Source organism: Drosophila bipectinata, chromosome 2L (genome assembly GCF_030179905.1).
Source record: "Drosophila bipectinata strain 14024-0381.07 chromosome 2L, DbipHiC1v2, whole genome shotgun sequence".
In the NCBI taxonomy this organism is placed as follows: Eukaryota; Metazoa; Arthropoda; class Insecta; order Diptera; family Drosophilidae; genus Drosophila; species Drosophila bipectinata.
This window is the reverse complement of record NC_091736.1, coordinates 11,313,564-11,332,946: the sequence shown is the minus strand read 5'-3', so window position 1 is coordinate 11,332,946 and position 19,383 is coordinate 11,313,564. Positions and strand designations below refer to the sequence as shown.

At 38.9% G+C, this 19,383-nt stretch overlaps 4 protein-coding genes across 5 annotated transcripts; all 4 read left to right on the top strand.

Moving 5' to 3' along the window:
* The first annotated feature begins 148 nt into the window (after window positions 1-148).
* On the top strand, window positions 149-1,791 carry Lrr47 (Leucine-rich repeat 47). Its single transcript, XM_017243321.3, has 2 exons — window positions 149-837; window positions 895-1,791. The coding sequence occupies exons 1-2, from the start codon at window positions 265-267 to the stop codon at window positions 1,606-1,608; spliced, it is 1,287 nt and encodes a 428-aa protein (XP_017098810.2). The 5' UTR covers window positions 149-264; the 3' UTR covers window positions 1,609-1,791.
* Window positions 1,792-11,249: 9,458 nt separating this feature from the next.
* Window positions 11,250-13,761, top strand: Lip4 (Lipase 4). 2 transcript variants are annotated; one of them, XM_017243839.3, is made up of 4 exons: window positions 11,250-11,838; window positions 12,303-12,480; window positions 12,540-12,895; window positions 13,058-13,761. In XM_017243839.3, exons 1-4 carry the CDS (start codon window positions 11,617-11,619, stop codon window positions 13,607-13,609), a joined length of 1,308 nt encoding a protein of 435 aa, XP_017099328.2. In that variant the 5' UTR covers window positions 11,250-11,616; the 3' UTR covers window positions 13,610-13,761. The 2 variants fall into 2 exon arrangements, with proteins under 2 accessions (XP_017099328.2, XP_017099326.2); XM_017243837.3 differs by having other exon boundaries at window positions 11,251-11,838; window positions 12,540-12,901.
* Window positions 13,762-15,072: 1,311 nt separating this feature from the next.
* Window positions 15,073-16,919, top strand: LOC108126634 (lipase 3). The gene is made up of 3 exons (XM_043212594.2): window positions 15,073-15,197; window positions 15,760-16,285; window positions 16,342-16,919. Exons 1-3 carry the CDS (start codon window positions 15,073-15,075, stop codon window positions 16,888-16,890), a joined length of 1,200 nt encoding a protein of 399 aa, XP_043068529.1. The 3' UTR covers window positions 16,891-16,919.
* A 702-nt stretch (window positions 16,920-17,621) lies between these two features.
* LOC108126633 (lipase 1-like) lies at window positions 17,622-18,949 on the top strand. Its single transcript, XM_017243284.2, has 3 exons — window positions 17,622-17,750; window positions 17,807-18,349; window positions 18,407-18,949. Exons 1-3 carry the CDS (start codon window positions 17,622-17,624, stop codon window positions 18,947-18,949), a joined length of 1,215 nt encoding a protein of 404 aa, XP_017098773.2.
* The last annotated feature ends 434 nt before the right edge of the window (window positions 18,950-19,383 follow it).

Here is a 19,383-nt window from a genome sequence, read left to right as displayed (position 1 = left end):
AATTAATTAGTTTTCTTTTGATTTGTGGTACAAATAATTTATTGATTTGCTTCATATATTTAAATATTTGAAATTTTAAATAATTTAAACAAAAATATACCAAAAATTGTTTGGTATTAAATCACCATACGACCATACTTCTTTAGAGACGTCTGGCAGCACTTGCAACAGCTGGCTTACAGGTGGCAACATTTCCAACTTGGCTACAAATGTTTTGTTTTTTTTAGCGCGTTTTTTGGAGCCGAGCCCCTCTACACCCTCGTCATGAAGATTCTGTGCGAGGTTCAGGTGGTAAACCGAACCACACAGGCCAACAGGACCCCAAAGGCTGTAAAGTCTACTTTGGCAATAGGATACAAGCAGAGCGCCAGAGACGCCAATGGAAACACAAAAAAAGAGCTGGAAATGGTCTTGTTTAGTGGACAAGCCAAGACGGGATGCCGCTACAAGGTTCGTGACAACATCAACGCCGTGCACACCAAGTTTGTGCTTGACGGCAAGGTAACAATCGGCTTTAAGCAGCCTGCGGAGAACCTGTTGATCAAATGCGATCCCATCCAGCTGAAGGGATTTCTGCAGACCCTCAAACTGGGCATGGAGGGCAAGGATGCCATCAACTTGAGACTGAACATTGCGGGGGCCACGGCTATTCCTCAAAAGGCGCAACCTCAGGTGCGCATGATGATCAGCAAGAGAAGCGAATACCCCATTAAGGGTTTTCCACGCACTCTCAAATCTTTAACAATCAACAACAGTCAACTGGTTAAGCTCAGCTTCGAGATATGCTCGCTACGTAATCTTGTAAAGCTTGATGTTAGTGGTAACAAGTTGACTAAGGTGTGTACTCAAAGAATGATCTGGCTTGCAGAGTTTTGTAGAGTTTATTTGTTACAGATTCCCCCTGAACTGGGTCGCCTGCCCTTGGAATCCCTCAACCTCGGTAGCAACTGCCTAGGAGAGGTGAACGACTGGTGTTGGATGCGGGGCAGTAAGCTGAGTCAATCCCTCTGTGAACTGGATTTATCGAGCAATGGACTTACCCATTTTCCTGCACCGCTGGTCAAGTTTGAGCGACTGGTCTTTCTGAATCTGAACTATAATGAGCTTATACGTCTGCCGTTTGCCATGCGCAGGTTGAAGGCGTTACGAAAGTTGCATTTGAGCAGCAATAAGCTGGAATCTCTGCCCTCAGCTATCGAGGATCTACATATTGATCAGCTAGATGTGTGGGGTAACAGATTTAAAGCGTTTAATGCCGAGGCTGCCCAGCAGCTAGCACAGCAGCCAGCAGCTACCATGACGCCGCAACCCCTATGGCTTCAAGCGTCCCGTGCCGTGGCCAACTTTAAGCTTCCTTTATCGCCGGGCTCCCTGCCCGCCATTCTTATAGAACTGATTAGTGAAGCGCCAAAGTGCCTGTGTGGTAAACTTTGCTATGCTCTGCGTCCTGAAGACTTGCTGCAGCGGGTCGTCCAGCCCAAGTTCACCAACATTAAAAATCTAACCTACAGTCGCGAGCACCAGATATACGCGGATGTGGTTATATGTGGTCCCACTTGTAGTGCCACACAGCAGTTAAAGTCTCTGTTTAGTCTTATGTTTTCCTAAATGGTGCTAGAACTGAAGTTTATTGATATTCTTAAGTTAAAAATTGTTTAAAATTATTTCGTAGTTTGGTTATTAATGATAAGAGTGTATTTATGTATGACTTTATATTTTTGCTGGAAAACCAAGGATTCTTTATGGCCAAAGGTAGAGTTTCATTGTGTTTCATTTGAATAATGCCCGACAGGATTTTTCTTAGTGTTACTATTAAGTTTAAACCTATGTTATAACCTATAACCTAAGTTATTAAACTGCCAATAAAAGTTTTTATAAAAAAGTGGCCAAATATTTAATGGCATATTTTAAACAGATTAATTCTAAATATATGTTCACTTTTATTTCTTAAAATACTTGACATTATCACCGTGAGTATGCTGAAAAAGAAGTTGTGAAACTTTAAGGGTTTTTAAGGGTAACAGAAACATGATAGGGTAATCATGATAGGGGTTATTTTCGGCTAAAGTTAGGAATCGTTTTGGTAAGAAAACCACCGATGGTGTATAGGATACTTTTAGACTGAATTGAGTATCCTTGGCGGCTCATTTTTGCCAACATAAAGACATTCACACGCACGCTTGGCTGCTTACTTTGTTTTCGTATTACGTAGGCTCGTTGTTTTTATTATTAAAAGCTTCGTGCGTATGTGACTTGCATATACGATGACTTTTTTTTATCAGCCGGTATACATACTCATCCCACCGTGTATTTTTCTTGACGTCCTTGGGCTGGAAAACGTCCTGGTTCTTTAAATACTCTACCATTATTAAAAAAGGACCTTTTTACGCAAAGACTAAGTATTTTTCACTTTTAAATTAAATTAATAATTACAATGTCCTTACATTTTTTTTTTTTAAGATTTTTAAGTTTCTTAAAAAGTGTCTTCTTTAGAAGCATTAAAATATTTACATATTAAAGGGGTCTTTCAAGTGACAAACTTTCTAAAGATTTTTAAATATAAGATTATAATTTTATAAAATTGTGGCTCAGTCTATAAAAAACCATTTAATTTTTGAGGTTTGGGTTCCTGCTCCTTCATCTTAAAGGGCATTCAGACTTTTATGTCATAACCCGCCATTCTCTTATTTTCTCTCATCCTTATCGCTTGCCAGTCTTGGATTTTCTGTTGCTTTATCAAATCAAAACTTCGAAGCGATCCCACTTTTTTAAATAAGCATAAACAGTGACAGAGCCTTGCAGCTTCTAGGACCTGCCTTTCCCCCCTCTCTAGAAGCCCACACGATTTCCAAGGCTTTAATGTGCAGCTGGGGAATAAGACGGTGACGAAAAAAAACCAACCGTATAGAGAGAAAAAAGGATGAGCCATGACTTATGGCAAACTCGAGCCTAACTATAAAAATGTTTATCAGCTGGATGGTGGCGGAGGAGGTCGGGAGATATCTAGAGAATTTCTCTAAGCTGGCCCCAAATCCAATTTTGAGCAGCATTTAAGTGTCCTGTCTGCCTGTGCCCAGATCCGTTTCCGTTTCCCCATCCTTTTCGCTGGCTTTCGTTTTTGTTTGCTATGCAGATGTGTGAGTGCGATGAGTGAGTGGGTGTGTGGGGTGTGTGCCTGCGTGTGTGTGCTGGTGTTTGCTTACATGATGTCCTTTTGCTTTTGGCCCTGACTTTGTCGCTTTGTGTGGGCAAATATTTGGCATGACTTTACATTTGCAGCTATTCCCGGTCACTGAGCCCAAAAGTAGGCAATGGAAAATCGCCTAATGGCAGGAAATCTCAATTATGCGGATGATGGTATTTCGAACAAAAGGACATTAAATATGTTATTACAACAATTGTTTCTAAAATTAACCATAAAATATTCAAAGGATAATAATTTCTAATATAAATATATAATTTTAATACGAAGAAAGACATTGTTTCCCCATTAAACTTTACTTTTTAAGCAACTTTTTATGAAGTAACTTTATTTTTCTTTGAAAAGACCATGAAAAAATCTTTGGAGCAGACAAATTAGTTTATTTTATATACGCATAAACAACAAATAACGTTATGGACCATCCAGACCATATAAAAGCGCTTTCAAATTTTGTCTGTCTGGACTCCATCTCCTGCTCAAGCTCCTTCCCCTAATAAAACCAAGCCACCCCCAATCATTTACACTGTCCCAGCTTAAAACAAAAAAAAAATTAGGGAAAAAATGTGCCAAGTCAGCTTGGGGGAAGGGAACTTTAACAAGGACCCTGAGGCAGTAAAAACTCCATTAACTGTCATCAAAAATGCATTTCGCATGCATCAAATACGAAATGGCCATGGCCGGAGGATCATCAAATAGAATAGAATGAAATGGCGCAAATCAAAACACATTGGCATAAATCAAAGAGCAGAGAAAAAATTCGGCGAAACACTTTTATGGCTAATCCACGAACGATACCACAGGAGACCAGAGTCTGGACCCGGACAGATGACTCCCCTGGCAACATTTTTATGCGCAAATTAACTTTGCAATTGGTGGGGTGATGGTGGTGATGGCAGTGGGGTTGGGAGACTTTTCCCCAGTGGAAAAACTGGGTGTTGTTGGGTTGCTGTGTCACTCCCCCTGCATTACATAAAATTTATCCCCAATTTGCGTGCAGCGGGTAAACATTTTATATGCCTCGTCTGGCTCTGCTCCACTTTGGCTTATCAAATTTTATTAGCGGGCCAGCAAATTGTGCAACAACAACAACGACAGCGTCAGCCACCACATTAAAGGGACAAATAAGCTCAGTGGAGCCACCACTGAGCCACCGCCACAAGCCACCCCCAAAAATGCAGCCCCCACGCGGCATTCTCCGTCTCAAGGTATGATTTGTCGTACGCTATCAATTTCTTTAGCACAATGCCAACATCCCCCAAAAAAGGAGTCGCCTTCAAAAGCTGGAAAAGCGACCGGAAAAGTGCAAACACACGCGAAACTGCCGGCGTTCCCTTTTTGGCTTTCGCGCCCCCCCATTTCCACTTTAGGCGGGGGCTTGTCGCCCAGACGCGTGCAGGGATCTAATAAAAACGTTTTGATAGGCTTATGACCGGATTCTATGATGCCAGGACTCACTCCTCCGAGACCAGAGTTCAGAGTCCAGAGTCCTGTATATTTGTCTTCATAATATTTCAAATTTACTTGCTAACTGTTCCACCAAATTGAGATAAGGTAGTAAAAAAATCAATAAGCCACGTCTTTAAGACAACTTCTAGGGGGTTGAAGGAAAATTATTTGTAATGGCAGTGCTGATTTTTGACCCCAAAGTTCAAGGGAGTAGTTACAATATAGATCCTTGATAAGAAATCACAAAGCGAGGATATTTCATATTTATTTAGTTAAAAATTCCCCTGCTTTGTAAATAATACCTTTGCATAACAAATTGTAAGCAAATGTCGCTCATCTTTAAGAATCCAATTTTCTTTTTTTGAATTTTTTCCATACACTTTTTTATTGCCGGGGAACCCCTGAAATGTATGCCACTGATATGAAGAATCCTTGAATATCAAATTGAAAGTCACTCAGGCGCACTTATGTTGGAAAATCAGCATCTCCTCAGCTCTAACCTGACCCTCCTTATCATAAAAAATGCTTCCGGCCAGTTTTCTTCCATCTGACCGCGGGCCAAACTCAAATCAATCACAAAAACTCAAAAAAAAAATGGACCAACCCGCCCACCAAGCCAAGCAAATCAAATTCTAGCCAAACAACAAAGAATTGCAAGCACTTGAGTGGGGAAAGCATTGGGAAAAATCAATTTTCAATTTAAAATTTAGATGCTCATGCCCCAACCATTCCATTCCGTTTGCCATAAAAGATAAAGATAGAAATGCGTTGAAGCGCAAAATGTAAATAGAACTTCCGTTTAACCAAAACTCAGGCAGGCGGATGAATGCTACAGGTTGTATTTGAGTTTTGTCTCTGAGCTCCCACGTCGGGTGGTTGGGTGGACAGGCCAGTGGGTGGTTGTATAGTTGGAGTGCCACTGAGCCACGATGCGATTTCAAAGCAAAATATGGCCGCATAAATCTGAAGCAAAAAGTTTGTTTTGCGGTCAGTAGAGGCGGGTTTTCTTTAAATACAGGGTATGTGGGGTGTAAAGGGACTCTTCAAAACTATATACTCAAATATCCTTAACAAAAATTTTGCAGGATGTTAAGATATTAAATAAAATAAATCTTACATTTGCTATAAATTAGGCCAATTGTTTTCATTATAGGTTGAGAAGATTTGGGCTTTCAAAGAGCCTTTAAAAGTATTTTCTAAATTATAAAAAAGGATTTAAATTTTAAATAAATTATCCCTTACATAGCAACCCCAAGTCGATTCCATTTTAACCATTCAAGTATTGAATTTCTGCTGGCAGATATTTCTCTTTGATTTTTATCGTGTGGTGAGTTTTTTTACGAGCTCTTTGGTGCTGCCCCCCTTATTGTTGTTCTCCGGACCCGGACTTGATTATTTGCCCAGCTCTGGCTACGCAGACCCTGCAGCAGCCCCACTTCGGCAGAGGAGCGTGCATTTCATTAGCCGAATGTATCTGCGAGATACATCTGGGCGCTTTGGCATTTGGCAAACGATTTTATGCCGCACCGCTTGGGCAAACAAAATCAAATCTGTGACTAGGAAATTGCTTTCGCCTACTTCCGACTCCCGCTCCTGCTCCCCAGTTCATGCCCCAATCCCTTCGCCCCTTATTTCATCTCAAAGGGAATGGGGGAATTCAGTCGAAATATTTGTTTAATGCAACTATTTAGGGAGCGTTTTCAATTTGAAATGCTCCCCTGGGTAAACAGGGCCGGGAGATGATTAAAATTTAACTTCATCAAATATTTGCTGCCAACTTTGATGGGTTAGTAAAATGTTTAATAATAATATTAAGTGCATAATTCATTTTGTAGCTCCAGCCGGAGCTTAATAAGTGTTCGTTAAAATTAATGCATTCGCCGGAATGTCTTTGGGCCAATGTTAAATGCCAAGAGCAGTTAAGAGAAGAAAGGGCCAGGAGCAGGGGCCCTAGTCACTTTATTGCAAGGTTCCTGCGAAAATTAATTCATTAGCATTTTATTACTTTGGCATAGTGACGACAGCAACCAGGCAGGATGACGGAGTCTCCCCCTGTAAGGGACCATGTATCTCAAACTTCACTTGCCACCTACAGCTACTTGGGGGCAACTCAAACTCCACGATTTTCCTTCGGCCTTTGATGTGTAATTAAATCAATAATCACTTTTCAGTCCCTTCGGGAAGTTTATTAGTTGATTGAACCAGCAGGTGGTAGGTACGGTTGAGACGTCAAAGATGTCGGGGTATAGTGGGGGTATTAATTTCAGGGGGGTTGTCATTAGCAAGTGATGTTTGGAAATCTATTACCTGAAAGCTTTCAGCTGGTTTAAACTGGAAAATCTATAATATATTGGAGCTTGAGATATCACTACAACAACTGTTGAAAAAACAACTAAAAAAATAATACCCAGAAATTTTAGACTCGTCACAAAAAGAAACAACCCATCCATTTTCCATTTAATGCCCAATTAACGCATTTTCCACTTGGGAGTCACCGAAGCGAAAGATTTGTATACCTTTAAAGGCAAAAGGCAGGGCCACAAATAGCAAAAAGCAAAAAGGAATCGTGAACGTGCCACAGAGCAGAAAAGGCCACAGAGTCAAACCTCCCGTGGATACCACTCCCGTCTCCCGTAGCTTGGATCCTGAACTTCTCCAGCATTCGTCACCGCTTGTGGAAATGGGAATGCGCGGCATTTGTCGCTTGGCTGCAGTTGCAAGTCGAAACAGTGGATGGGGTTTGGGGTTTGTGGGCCCAGAAACAGGAGCTGCACTTCATTAAAAAAAGAAGCTGAAGCAGAGGCAGTGGCTGAGGCAGAGGCAAGTTGGTCGTTAGAAAACTCCCGACTTACAATTACAAACACAAGGACAGCCTGCTTCAAAATGAGTGATGTAATGTGCCTAACAAGAATCCCTTACTCTGTTCCCCTCATGACCCCATGGCATAGCAGCGTCTCTCTTACACGCTTATTGTTGCTTGTTGACATAACGAATGCCTTAACATTTTTCGAGTTGGCGTTACCTCAGCCCCGCCCCCATGACAATATCCTCCCCGGGGTCTGTATGTGCACTTCCGCTCCACTTACACATAAGTCGCCTCTGCTGGCGTCCCTGCTGGAGATGTCACATGGACCAACAAAAAATATTATTAATGAAAAAAAATAATAAAAATATTAAATGAAAATATGGATATTAAATAAATACTTTCTAGAAAATAATAAACAGCAGTTTAAATAGGCGACGAGGATTGGACCATAGGAAGATCTTAAATGTCTTTAATAAAGCTTATTTTCTTTACGTCTGATATAAATAACAAATAAAATAGATTTTTTTTTAACTCTTTCTAAAATCTGAAATAATAAATATCCCTTTTTTAATAACAAATTTTCCTGCAAATGATTCTAAATATTTTCCCAAATACCATCTCTAGCCACAGTGCTGACGCTGGCGCGGTTTGTCGAGTTAATGACTTTGGCAGCTGAGCGGCTCGGCGGCAGTGGATGATGGCTACGGCAACAAGGACCCACGGAGCCAGCCAGAGACCCCCGGCTGATGTTTGAGCCTGTCAACGGCTCTGAGGCGTGCAAAAATCATTTTTCTCGCACATTTTTATAAATCACCCAGCCACCGCCGCCCTTCTTCTCACAATCCCTACGCCAAACAATCATCAACATTTATTTATATTTTTCATTTTTCACATTTTCCGAAATGCCAGACAAAATTGCCTATAATTTCCAGTGTAGGGATGCCGGATCCCTCAAGGTGTCGCTTAGCAGGAAGGCCAAAAACGGGAAACAGGGGAGTTGCGACGTCTGTTGCCTGCAGTTGACAGTTAATTATTTGTATAAATCGCTGCAGATGTTGCGGGCATTGAAGGGTTAAATTCAGATACATATAGTATATTCAATTAAATGAATTTGAATATCAACTTCCACATATGCGGGAATTAATAATACCTGCCATAGAAATCATATACTATTTCTCAGAAATTGCCAATCGTTTTATGGCCCTTTTTTAATTAGAATTTATTTTAAGACTCTCATCTGACTCACATTTTCATTTAAATTTCGAAAATAAATTTCTATTTAAAGGTGATATATTAGGGCACGTCATCCCCTCCTTCCACTGCTATCGTATTACGGGATAAGGATAAGGATTGTTCCTGTTGCTCTTTGTTGCTGATTCGAATCGCTCCTTATCCTTAAACCTGCCCTTAGCTTACAGGAGGACTGCCGCTTATCATGGCCCTGCAACTTGAAAACAATAAATATTTTACGGCCCCCTTTTTGGCCGTCGCATAAATCTTGTTCTGGAAATTGATCCGAGCTGCGAGTACGTGTTCAGAGGGTTAGTCTTGAGGTGCAGATTCAAAAAGATACAGTATCTGGGCTGGGATATAGCTACAGATACATTTGCCACATTGACACACTGAGCCTCATCCTCGCACTCCGGCATTTGCAAAAATTTGTCTGCTCGTGTGGGAATTTCAGCACTCCCCTCTATTTCAGAATACCCGAGGTCCCAAAACGCCCGCATCTTATGAGATTTGCACATTGATTCCTCCTCCCCGTTCTCCAGGAAAAAAGGGAATGTTTTGTGGGTCACATTCTCGATACCATTTCGAGGGGTTTCGAGTGTTTTCAAGTGGTAGATTTTCTGGCATTTTGGGAGATGCTTTTGAAGTTAAAGTATCTCACATTAAAGGAATTCAACTTGTTGCTTGAATATACATTTTTAATTAAAGCCAAGTCTAAGATTTTATGGTAATTTAATGAGATGCATATTCAAAACCTAATCTTTAAGTATTCATCTTTTTTTGGATGGTACTTCCGCAACTTTGGACGTTTTCAAACCAATATTTGGCATTGGATTTCAATCGGCTTGTGGGGTTCTTTTATTTTTGTTTTCGTGGTATTCCTCTTTGAGAACTATTAAAAGTTTGAATTCAACTTTTTGAGCCAATTTTGACCGCACTTTTTGTCAGGCAATTGTTTGCGGCTTGTTGGAGCTGCCTCCCAGTCCCCAAAGGGGGAAATTAAAAGGCTAAAAATGTCATGGAATCGAGTGGTTAGCTGGGAATTGGTGATATTTGCATTCGAAAAATTCTAACCGCACTGTAAATAAAGTGAAAATCCATTTAAAATGTCATCGAATTGTCGCCCACCCTGGCAACATGTTGCCGCATCACAGAATGTTGCCAGCGGCGGGAAGAACTGGTTTTGAATCGAAAAGCTTTTCATATGATAATGCACCAGCTGACATTGCCAACTAATGCGAGGGGGCGGGGGAGGAGGCATTGTTGGAGTCACTGGGGAAACGATAACAACATGCATAAATTTATATATTTATGCTCAACAGCTCATTTAATGAACTGCACATTGTTTGTGCTGTTTTGCATAGCAAGTATCTGCGTAGCTGTCGCCGCAATCCGTATCTGTATCTGTGACTGTCCAGTATCTGTGAATGCCAATGCCCAGTGCCCATTGCCCATAGCTCACTGTGTGTGAGTGCGTGTTTATTTGCTCGTTAAATGCAGAATAAGCTACACTTAACAATTGAATAACACTCGGCATCGGCTTGGTTGTGTTTCGGACTCGACTCAACTCCCCCAAACTGGCCAGCGCGATAAGCAGACTCTCTATCCCCCATCCATTTCACTCAGCCTATTATGACATTTGTGTTTACCGCCAACAAATATGAAATTTCTAAAATTAATTTCGATTCATGTTTCCGAATTAGCGTCGGTTATCATGCCCTTTATGACTGCGACTATCACACCGACGATAAATTGTAAAAACTGTTTATTAATGGCAAAAATGATACTCTGGAACGTCTCTCTGGGCATGAACCTTGATCGCAAAATAATAAACAAATAATCGCTATTTCTATGAGTAATTTATAGCAATATAATGGTAGCTGTTCGGTGAGTAGTCAGTAAGATATTGGTTCGGGGGCAAAGTTATGGGAATCTAGTCCGAATTTCTTTTATAGCTTAGAACAACTTGTCTTGTAAATATTAAAAAAACCACTTAAGAATTCCTATATTCAAAAATATTTCAAAACATTTTAAGAAATCTCCCCATGACGTTAATATTTTCGCTGATAAATGCTATTGTCTATTATTTATAGCATCTGGATGGTGGACTTTGTTTTCTTAAAATCCGTTTTAGTCAAATAGAATTCTAATCTATTGCTCCAAAAACAAAATATTTCAGATTACAAAAATTAGGTCATAAGGTTGGTTATGTACACATGGGAATACCTTTACCCCTGAGATTTTGTAAAATATTAATTATTGGAAAAAGTAATTAATTTTTGCTTACATCTGTCGAATGAACTACGAATGAGTCATGGTTTTAGTTTTACAAAGCGTGTCTGTAATTAATAAAAATGTAATATATTTCTCTTTCCGGTTGAACAAAGCCACAACCAGTTGTTAGGCGCTATGGGAGAGTTTTGGAGAAAAAAGCCAAGCTTGAAGGCAGTTTCAATTGGCCTGGCAACATGTTGAGTTGTTTGTTTATCGCCTCTGGGTTGATGTATGTTGCTAAGGCAGAGTCCCACACTATATGGAATAACGACAAAACACCTCCAGTTGCTGTTGGGGGTCGGCAGTAACCACTTTGATTTGAAATCTCGTGCGTAAGTAAAGCCAAAGTCAAGATCATTCCAAGCCGGACTCTGGCGGCATGCTCTTATCATCGCCCAGCCACGGATGGCAGTGACGAAGGCGCTGCGGGGTTATCGCTGATTTGACCAATATTTGTGCCGCGGTGATTCAATTGCATCGAAAGTATTATACGCGGACCAACGATTTGCTGATTATTCGAGGGGACTCGAAAAACTCGCGCTCACAGAAGGTTTCTTTGTTGCTCGCCAACCGGGACTGGGATTAGTAAACATTTGTGCTTCGTATCGGACAGACCCATAAGTAGTGCTTCACTCAAAAAATAATATATAATTAAACAATGAGAGAAATGTCGGGGAATATACTATTAGCCGTAGTGTGCCTGTGCCTTATACAAACCCGAATCGCCGCGAGTTTGTCATTTTCGTGGGACAACCTCTCCCTCTTCAATGTCAACTTCAAGACCCCCACCATCCTGGGGCGCTCCATTGCCATGGACAGCAATCTGAGGGTGGAGAACGAGGTGGATCCCAATATCGATGAGGACTCACATTTGAACACGGTAAGCTCAAAACCGGAAGTCTGAAGTGCAAATTAGTTAATGGAATAAATGCTGAATGTGTCCACAAATGAAAAGTTAAATTATTGCTAATTATCTGAGCGCAAAAAATTGCTGGTATTTATCGTTTTTTATGTAAAGTCTTTATTATACCTATTTTTTTTAATGTATGTAAGTATGTAGTGTAGTTTAAACATATTTTTCACTTCTGAAATGATTAAATGCTGTTGGAGAAAAAACTATAAACTGTTAAATAGTCAGTAAAGAGTATGAGCTTAGTCATTTATTTCTCATAAAAGTTTTGTTTAAAAAGTAAGCTGATTTTTAGTAAGATTGTTGGGGAAATGTTAAACACGTGCAGGGGCTTTTCCCTTATAAATTTATAGACACGTAATTCATAAGGTAACCGAATAATGATCAATAAACTCTAAAGAAAAGCAATAAAATTATATTAATTTAATTTACAGTACGGCTTAATTCACAAATATGGTTATCCGGCGGAGAATCACACCGTGGAGACGGACGATGGCTACATACTCACCTTGCACAGGATAGCTCGTCCTGGAGCCATTCCTGTGCTACTGGTTCATGGGCTACTGGACAGTTCCGCCACCTGGGTGATGATGGGCCCCAACAAAGCGTTAGGTTAGGATCAAATGTCTATTTTGATTACCTCATACTGATAGCAATATTCTGTTCCAAAGGTTACCTGCTCTACGATCAGGGCTACGATGTCTGGATGGCCAATGTCCGGGGTAACACATACTCCCGGAAACATGTCAAGTACAGCACCCACCACGCCAAGTTCTGGGACTTTACGTTCCACGAGATGGGCAAACACGACATTCCCAGCACCATTGACTACGTCCTGAACTACACTGGAGTTAGCCAGATACATTATATTGGACATTCCCAGGGAACGGTTGTCTTCTGGATCATGGCCAGTGAGAGGCCGGAGTACATGGATAAAATAATCCTGATGCAGGCCTTGGCTCCAGTGGCCTATTTGAAGCATTGCCGGAGTCCTGTGGTCAACTTCCTGGCGGAGTGGCACTTATCGGTGAGCGTAAGTTTCCCCATCCAATTAATCCCATCCATTTCCAAAGGGGGGTTCAGGCAGAGGAGATTCCCCAGTAGTTAAAATCCTTCCCTAAACCCTCTTCACTCTTTAATCCTTTCCATTAACTCACTCCTTACTAAAATCCTTCCACCATTTATACAGTTGGTTCTCAAGTTGATCGGCGTCCATGAGTTTTTGCCCAAAAACGAATTCATCACCATGTTCAATCGGATTGTGTGCGACGAGACAACCATTACCAAGGAGATCTGCTCCAATGTGATCTTCCTGACCACAGGATTCGATAAGCTGCAGCTGAACGAAACCATGCTTCCTGTGATTGTGGGACACTCTCCGGCCGGGGCATCCACCAAACAAATGCAGCACTTCGGTCAGTTGAATAGGTCCGGAGCCTTCCGGCAGTTCGATCACGGCTGGCTGAGGAATCACTGGATTTATGGCACCTTGGAACCACCCTCCTACCAACTTCAGAACGTGAAGGCCAAGGTGGCCCTCTATTATGGCCAAAATGATTGGCTGGCCCCGCCGGAGGACGTGGAAATGTTGCATAGCCGGCTGCCGAATGTGATCACCAAATATCTGGTCGATGACAAGGAGTTCAACCACCTGGACTTCATCTGGGGCATCGATGCCAAGGAACTCCTTTGGGATAGGATGTTTGAAACTATGAAAAACGAAGAGAATTCCGTGCTTTAGGGTGGTAGAGCTATCCTCTGAGATGAAAATGCAGTATATATCATATTAAATAAGTTTGTTAGATAGGTATTTATTATGTAGTACGACTAATTTAACTTTAAAATACAAACAAATAAATTATAAAATGCTAAATAAATAAAAAAATTTAAAAATATTAAAAAAAACACCTGAAAATATGGGTTATTTTTCTTATTTTAATTGTAAATGTATTGTTATTTAGTAGATATTTTATACCTCTTTATATAAAAGTATTTAAAAATATTTTTGCTGCATAGTGTCTTCTGGATGCACTTATTCGAATAATGGTAATATGTTTATGCCCAATATTGGTAATGGTCTAGGAAAGTATCTTTTGAAGTTGAATTGCTATACAGTATTACAAATAACTTAAAACTTAATGACATGTTTCAAAAATTAAATCTGTTAAGTGCAGCTTAAATAATATTATTAGTAAAGGTTAAAGTCATATGCACTAGACGAGGCACTTAAACATTTAGACTAGATATACCTTAACAATTAAAAAGACACACATTTCAAATTAGTTATAGTTTTCAGAAATGACTGACTAGGTCAAGGTGAAAGGTATATGACTAAATAATATTTAGAGATGATATTGTAATCTTATTGTGATTCTAAATTTGTAAAAGATACATAATAGTGACCGACTAAAAGCGTATATTTCCAGTTCCAACTAATTTATTAATATGGATATCCTCCTGAAAACTATACCGTAAAGACAGACGATGAATATTTACTGGGCCTCTACAGAATCGCTCGAGGTGGAGCAGTTCCTGTGTTAATGGTTCATGGATTACTGGATTCCTCGGCCACTTGGGTGATGATGGGACAACGCATGTCCTTAGGGAATTACCGAACCTTGTCTACAAGTACCTTGTACCCCACGAAAATTTCAGTTACTTGGATCCAATTTGGGGCATCGAAGCCAAGAAATTTGGAATCGAATGATAGAAGTTATGAAGTTTTATGAAAAACTTACGAATAGTCTTTATCAATACTTTGTAACATAAAAATAATATTTAATATTGATCCTACAAGTTTCGGGAGAAAAAATAAGTCAATAAATGGGCTGTGCAACGAATCAGTATTTTTATAAATATTTTTTTATCTGTTCTATGAAATTCCATTCTATTTAATTAAGTAAACTGTTGAAACACTGTCTCAAGTTAGTGTGTTTCGATTTGTAGTTAATTTATTTAATTAGAACTAGCTTTTGAGCTTAGAGTGCACTTGAACGTCATCACTTATGGGTAAGTATGCCACTTATCTGTTCATGAATGAGTTACCCGGCTTTCACATCAATTTCGCACGACCTTCTACTACGGTTGTCAACATTTTTTTATTTACATCTGCATCGCTCGTAAAACTTGTTTAATATATTCTAAACAATAAAAGAGAGAATTATTTTATGCATATTGATTGCCCCGATTCATGTGAGATCCAAAATGCAATCGGGTCAAGGAGGGGAGCGGGAGGCTAACAAGCCTTGCCAACTAAAATTAGTCGATCGTATCAAATACGGCACACGATTTAATTCCTGTGTTCAGTGGGAGCTGATCAAGCAACGGGAGTAGTTACTATAACTAACTATTATAAACTAAATGTATAAAACAAGCCAGAAAATAGCTTAAAAATATATAAAATTAATCCTTTAAACATAAATACATAGAAGTTCATAAAAAATTAAGTGAATTAAAACCGAAATTTGTACAAAACATTTATAGAAAACAATTATTACAAATTAATATGTGCAAAATATTGTAAAAACAACTAAATATAAAAACCAAAAACTTTATTTAAGTTAATCTATCATAAATTTATCCTAACCAAGAAATAAATGAAATACAGAATCCCTGAGAAGACCCTGGAGTGTCTCCTAAAAAATCTTCGTTATTTTTAACTGTGCTAAAAAAATTGTATTAACGGAAATGCTTACAATTAAAAATTGTAATACCTTCCTAATATTCCTCATATACTTGCATTTTAATTTAATTTCAAGTGATTTAATTAAATATAACAAGAGAATAATACAAGATGCCAATCTGTTAGTGGTAAGTAGAAAATTATTTATTAAAAATGCAAGTTCAAATAAAAAAAAGTTATACTAACTTGTAGCCCGATCTAATCAAAAGATATGATTATCCTGCGGAAACACACAAGATCCTGGCCAAGGATGGCTTTGTGCTGACAGCTCACCGTATTCCCAAGCAGGGTGGACAACCTGTTTTGATGGTCCATGGGCTTTTCGACAGTTCAATAGCTTATGTGGTTCTAGGCCCTAAGAAATCCTTGGCATTTCTGCTCAACGATCTTGGCTATGATGTTTGGTTGCTTAACACCCGTGGAAATCGGTATTCCCGAAAGCACAAAAGATTCCATCGATATCAGCCACAGTTTTGGGACTTTTCTTTCCACGAACTGGGCATATATGATCTTCCTGCTGCCATTGATTATATCCTGGACAGGAGTAAGGGATATCAGCAAGTCCACTATGTCGGACACTCGCAGGGCACAACCGCGTTCTTTGTTATGGGAAGTGAGAGACGCAGTTATATGAAAAAAGTGAAGCTTATGACGGCCTTGGCTCCTGTGGCCTATTTTGACTTTATTGAGAACCCGATTGCTTTGACTTTTGCAAAGTACGTCCCAACCTTGGCAGTAAGTTATCCAAATCACAACAAAAAAAATAGTCACTAATCTTTAAACCCGTACAGCTTCTGGCCAAAACCTTTGGAATTCACGAATTTCCGCCGGAAAACGAAGTGTGGCGAAGGCTCATTTATCAACTATGCAGCTTTGCTTTTCGAAATACATGCACTTATTTTCTTTTTGAATTAATGGGGGTAGACTATCAGCAGTACAACTCAAGTCTTACTCCACTTTTTCTGGGACACACTCCCGCAGGATCTTCGACAAAGTCTGTAGAGCACTATGCCCAACAGATACACAGTGGAGGCTTCTACAAATTCAATTATCATAATGTTTGGGAGAACCGACGACGACACGGATCGGATCTTCCGACACAATACAATGTGGCTTCCATCGACTGTAAGGTAGCTCTGTATTATGGAAAAAATGATCGATTTACGTCAGTCAAAGATGTTCAACGACTACGAGATGCTCTACCCAACGTGGTGCATGAGAATCTTCTTAAAAGCGAAAGGTACAATCACATTAATTTTATTTATGGAAACGATGTTAAAACTGTGCTCTATGATGATGTGATAGAGGTGATGCGAAAAGTTGACAGTGGGGAGTTGTAGATAAAGTTTAAAACTAAGTTAATATTCTTTAGTCTTATTGTAATAAGTTATGCGGCTCATTTACATTATTGTATTTCTATAAAATATCAGATTAATATAAATCATTGTCATTTAAAGACAAAATTCAAATTAATTTTGAACAAGTTTAAAGCTGATATATACAACGTATTGAAAATGTATTTATTTTTCAAGTAAATTAATCTTTAAGCTTCTTGATGATTAGCATTTATTATTAATTACATATATGTATCAACTAAGCTTTCATATTAATTTTGTTCGACCTTATCAAACTCAAAAACTGCTTTGTAAATCTGTTATATATAGAAGTATATATATACCAATTATATGTTTATCGATTGCACAAATTAAATTTAATTGTTATTTTATATTTAAGAAGGGAGACGAGTTAATAAAAGTTGCCTAAAGTGTTCAGTGCCGATTGATCGCGCATTGGGAGCAGTTCATATTTTTATGTTAAAAGGTTATGACTAAAGTGAAAAATAAATTTTAATTCCTGAAGATCAGGATATTTAAAAGGAACTAATGAAACGAATATGTGTACAAAAATTTAACTTGTTTGTGTCGAGTCTGTGAATCTTTCTAGAATCGTTTCCGAATGATGTGAAATTCAAATCAATTTTCTATGTGCGCTGTAATCGAAGCACATGTTGCCATAAGTATTTGATTGGCCAATTTTGTTTGCTTAAATTAGTTCAATTTACATTTTTAAAATGCTTGAAACAAAAAATGTGAAACTTTTGTGTGGGATTTTGTTCTCATTTTACATGCATTTTAATTTTATTTCCTGCGATTTGATTCAATATAATGAAGTAATTTTAGAAGATGCCAACCTGCTTGTGGTAAGTTTAGTGTTTGATAGAATAAAAATTAAATTTAATATTATATGCACCTTTAGCCAGATCTGATAAAAAAGTATGAATATCCTGTGGAAGTTCACAAGATCCTGACGAAGGATGGTTTCATACTCACAGCTCATCGCATTCCCAAATCTGGCAGGCAGCCAGTGCTGATGGTCCACGGCCTATTGGACAGTTCTGCTGGCTTTGTTATCCTGGGACCCAAAAAGTCCCTGGCCTTCTTACTTAGTGATTTAGGTTACGATATTTGGCTTCTTAATACCCGTGGTAATCGATATTCCCGCAAACACCAAAGATTCCACCGATATGAATCGGAATTCTGGAATTTTTCATTTCACGAGCTGGGAATATACGATCTGCCTGCAACTATTGACTATATCCTTTCAAGGAGTAAAGGATTTGAGCAGTTGCACTATATAGGGCACTCTCAAGGAACCACATCCTTTTTTGTGATGGGCAGTGAAAGGCCAAAATATATGAAAAAGATGAAACTAATGCAGGCTCTGGCTCCGGTAACTACTTGGTACAATAATGGTAATCCTATTGCGAGGACGTTTGCTAAATACATCCGACCGTTGACTGTAAGTTTGATTTTTTAAAAAATAAAGTTAACAGATTATTACTTATTTTACTTTCAGAGCCTTGCCAAGTCCTTTGGCATTTACGAACTGCCACCTGAGAATGAAGTTTGGCGAAGACTTTATTACAACCTTTGCAGTTTTGCTTTTCCCAATACGTGCACATATATTTTATTTGAGCTTTTCGGCGTCAACTATCAGCAGTTTAATTCCAGTCTTATTCCTCTTTTTCTGGGCCATGCAGCTGCAGGATCTTCAGTGAAGTCCTTGCTGCATTACCTCCAGATGGTTTACAACGAGGGATTTTTAAAGTACGACTACTACGAACAAAATCCACGTATTTATGGAAGTGAAAACCCTCCACAGTATAATCTAGCTACTGTGGATTGCAAAATAGCTCTTCATTACAGTAAAAATGATAAACTGACGGCTGCTATAGATGTTCAAAGTTTGCGTGATTCTCTTCCCAATGTGGTCCTCGACAATTTGATACCAAACGAACGCTTTAATCATGTTGATTTTATTTGGTCAAATGATGTCAAAACAATGCTGTACGATTATGTGATGGAACTTATGCAAAAAGTGGATAATGGAAAGGTATAGGGAAGCTCTAAGGATTATTTAAAAACGGAAAGAGATTTAAATATATAAGCATATAATCCTTTAAGAAACCATAACCTACCATAACTGCCATTAAAATTAGGTTGGCAAAACTAAAGCTCCCATGAGAAAATTAACAAATTGTTAACAATAATGCCAAAGTGGCCAGAGTAGTTACACTAATTGGAATATTTGGAAGCCCATTTAATCTCTTCATAAGCCTCTTTGATTACTCAAATTGTTTGCATTCTGAAAATGCCACTATATTTATATAAACTTGAAAGCAAATGCTTCCTTAAAGCACTAGAAATACACAGATAAAGCAAATATAGTTTCCTTACTAACTCACTCAACGGCAAACACATTTTAAATTACCATGCAATGCATTTAAACATGAAATCAGATTAAATATTTAAATCGGGCAAGAGGCTTGTGGT

Bases quoted from the DNA above. Each gene is read 5' to 3' on its own strand.
- Lrr47 (XM_017243321.3), top strand. From the start codon at position 265: ATGAAGATTCTGTGCGAGGTTCAGGTGGTAAACCGAACCACACAGGCC. The intron at 838-894 runs GTGTGTACTCAA...TATTTGTTACAG, and splicing joins GTGGTAACAAGTTGACTAAG to ATTCCCCCTGAACTGGGTCG.
- Lip4 (XM_017243837.3), top strand. From the start codon at position 11,617: ATGAGAGAAATGTCGGGGAATATACTATTAGCCGTAGTGTGCCTGTGC. The intron at 11,839-12,302 runs GTAAGCTCAAAA...TTTAATTTACAG, and splicing joins AGGACTCACATTTGAACACG to TACGGCTTAATTCACAAATA. The intron at 12,902-13,057 runs GTAAGTTTCCCC...CCATTTATACAG, and splicing joins AGTGGCACTTATCGGTGAGC to TTGGTTCTCAAGTTGATCGG.
- LOC108126634 (XM_043212594.2), top strand. From the start codon at position 15,073: ATGCAATCGGGTCAAGGAGGGGAGCGGGAGGCTAACAAGCCTTGCCAA. The intron at 15,198-15,759 runs GTAGTTACTATA...TCTAATCAAAAG, and splicing joins GAGCTGATCAAGCAACGGGA to ATATGATTATCCTGCGGAAA. The intron at 16,286-16,341 runs GTAAGTTATCCA...AAACCCGTACAG, and splicing joins AGTACGTCCCAACCTTGGCA to CTTCTGGCCAAAACCTTTGG.
- LOC108126633 (XM_017243284.2), top strand. From the start codon at position 17,622: ATGCTTGAAACAAAAAATGTGAAACTTTTGTGTGGGATTTTGTTCTCA. The intron at 17,751-17,806 runs GTAAGTTTAGTG...ATGCACCTTTAG, and splicing joins AAGATGCCAACCTGCTTGTG to CCAGATCTGATAAAAAAGTA. The intron at 18,350-18,406 runs GTAAGTTTGATT...TTTTACTTTCAG, and splicing joins AATACATCCGACCGTTGACT to AGCCTTGCCAAGTCCTTTGG.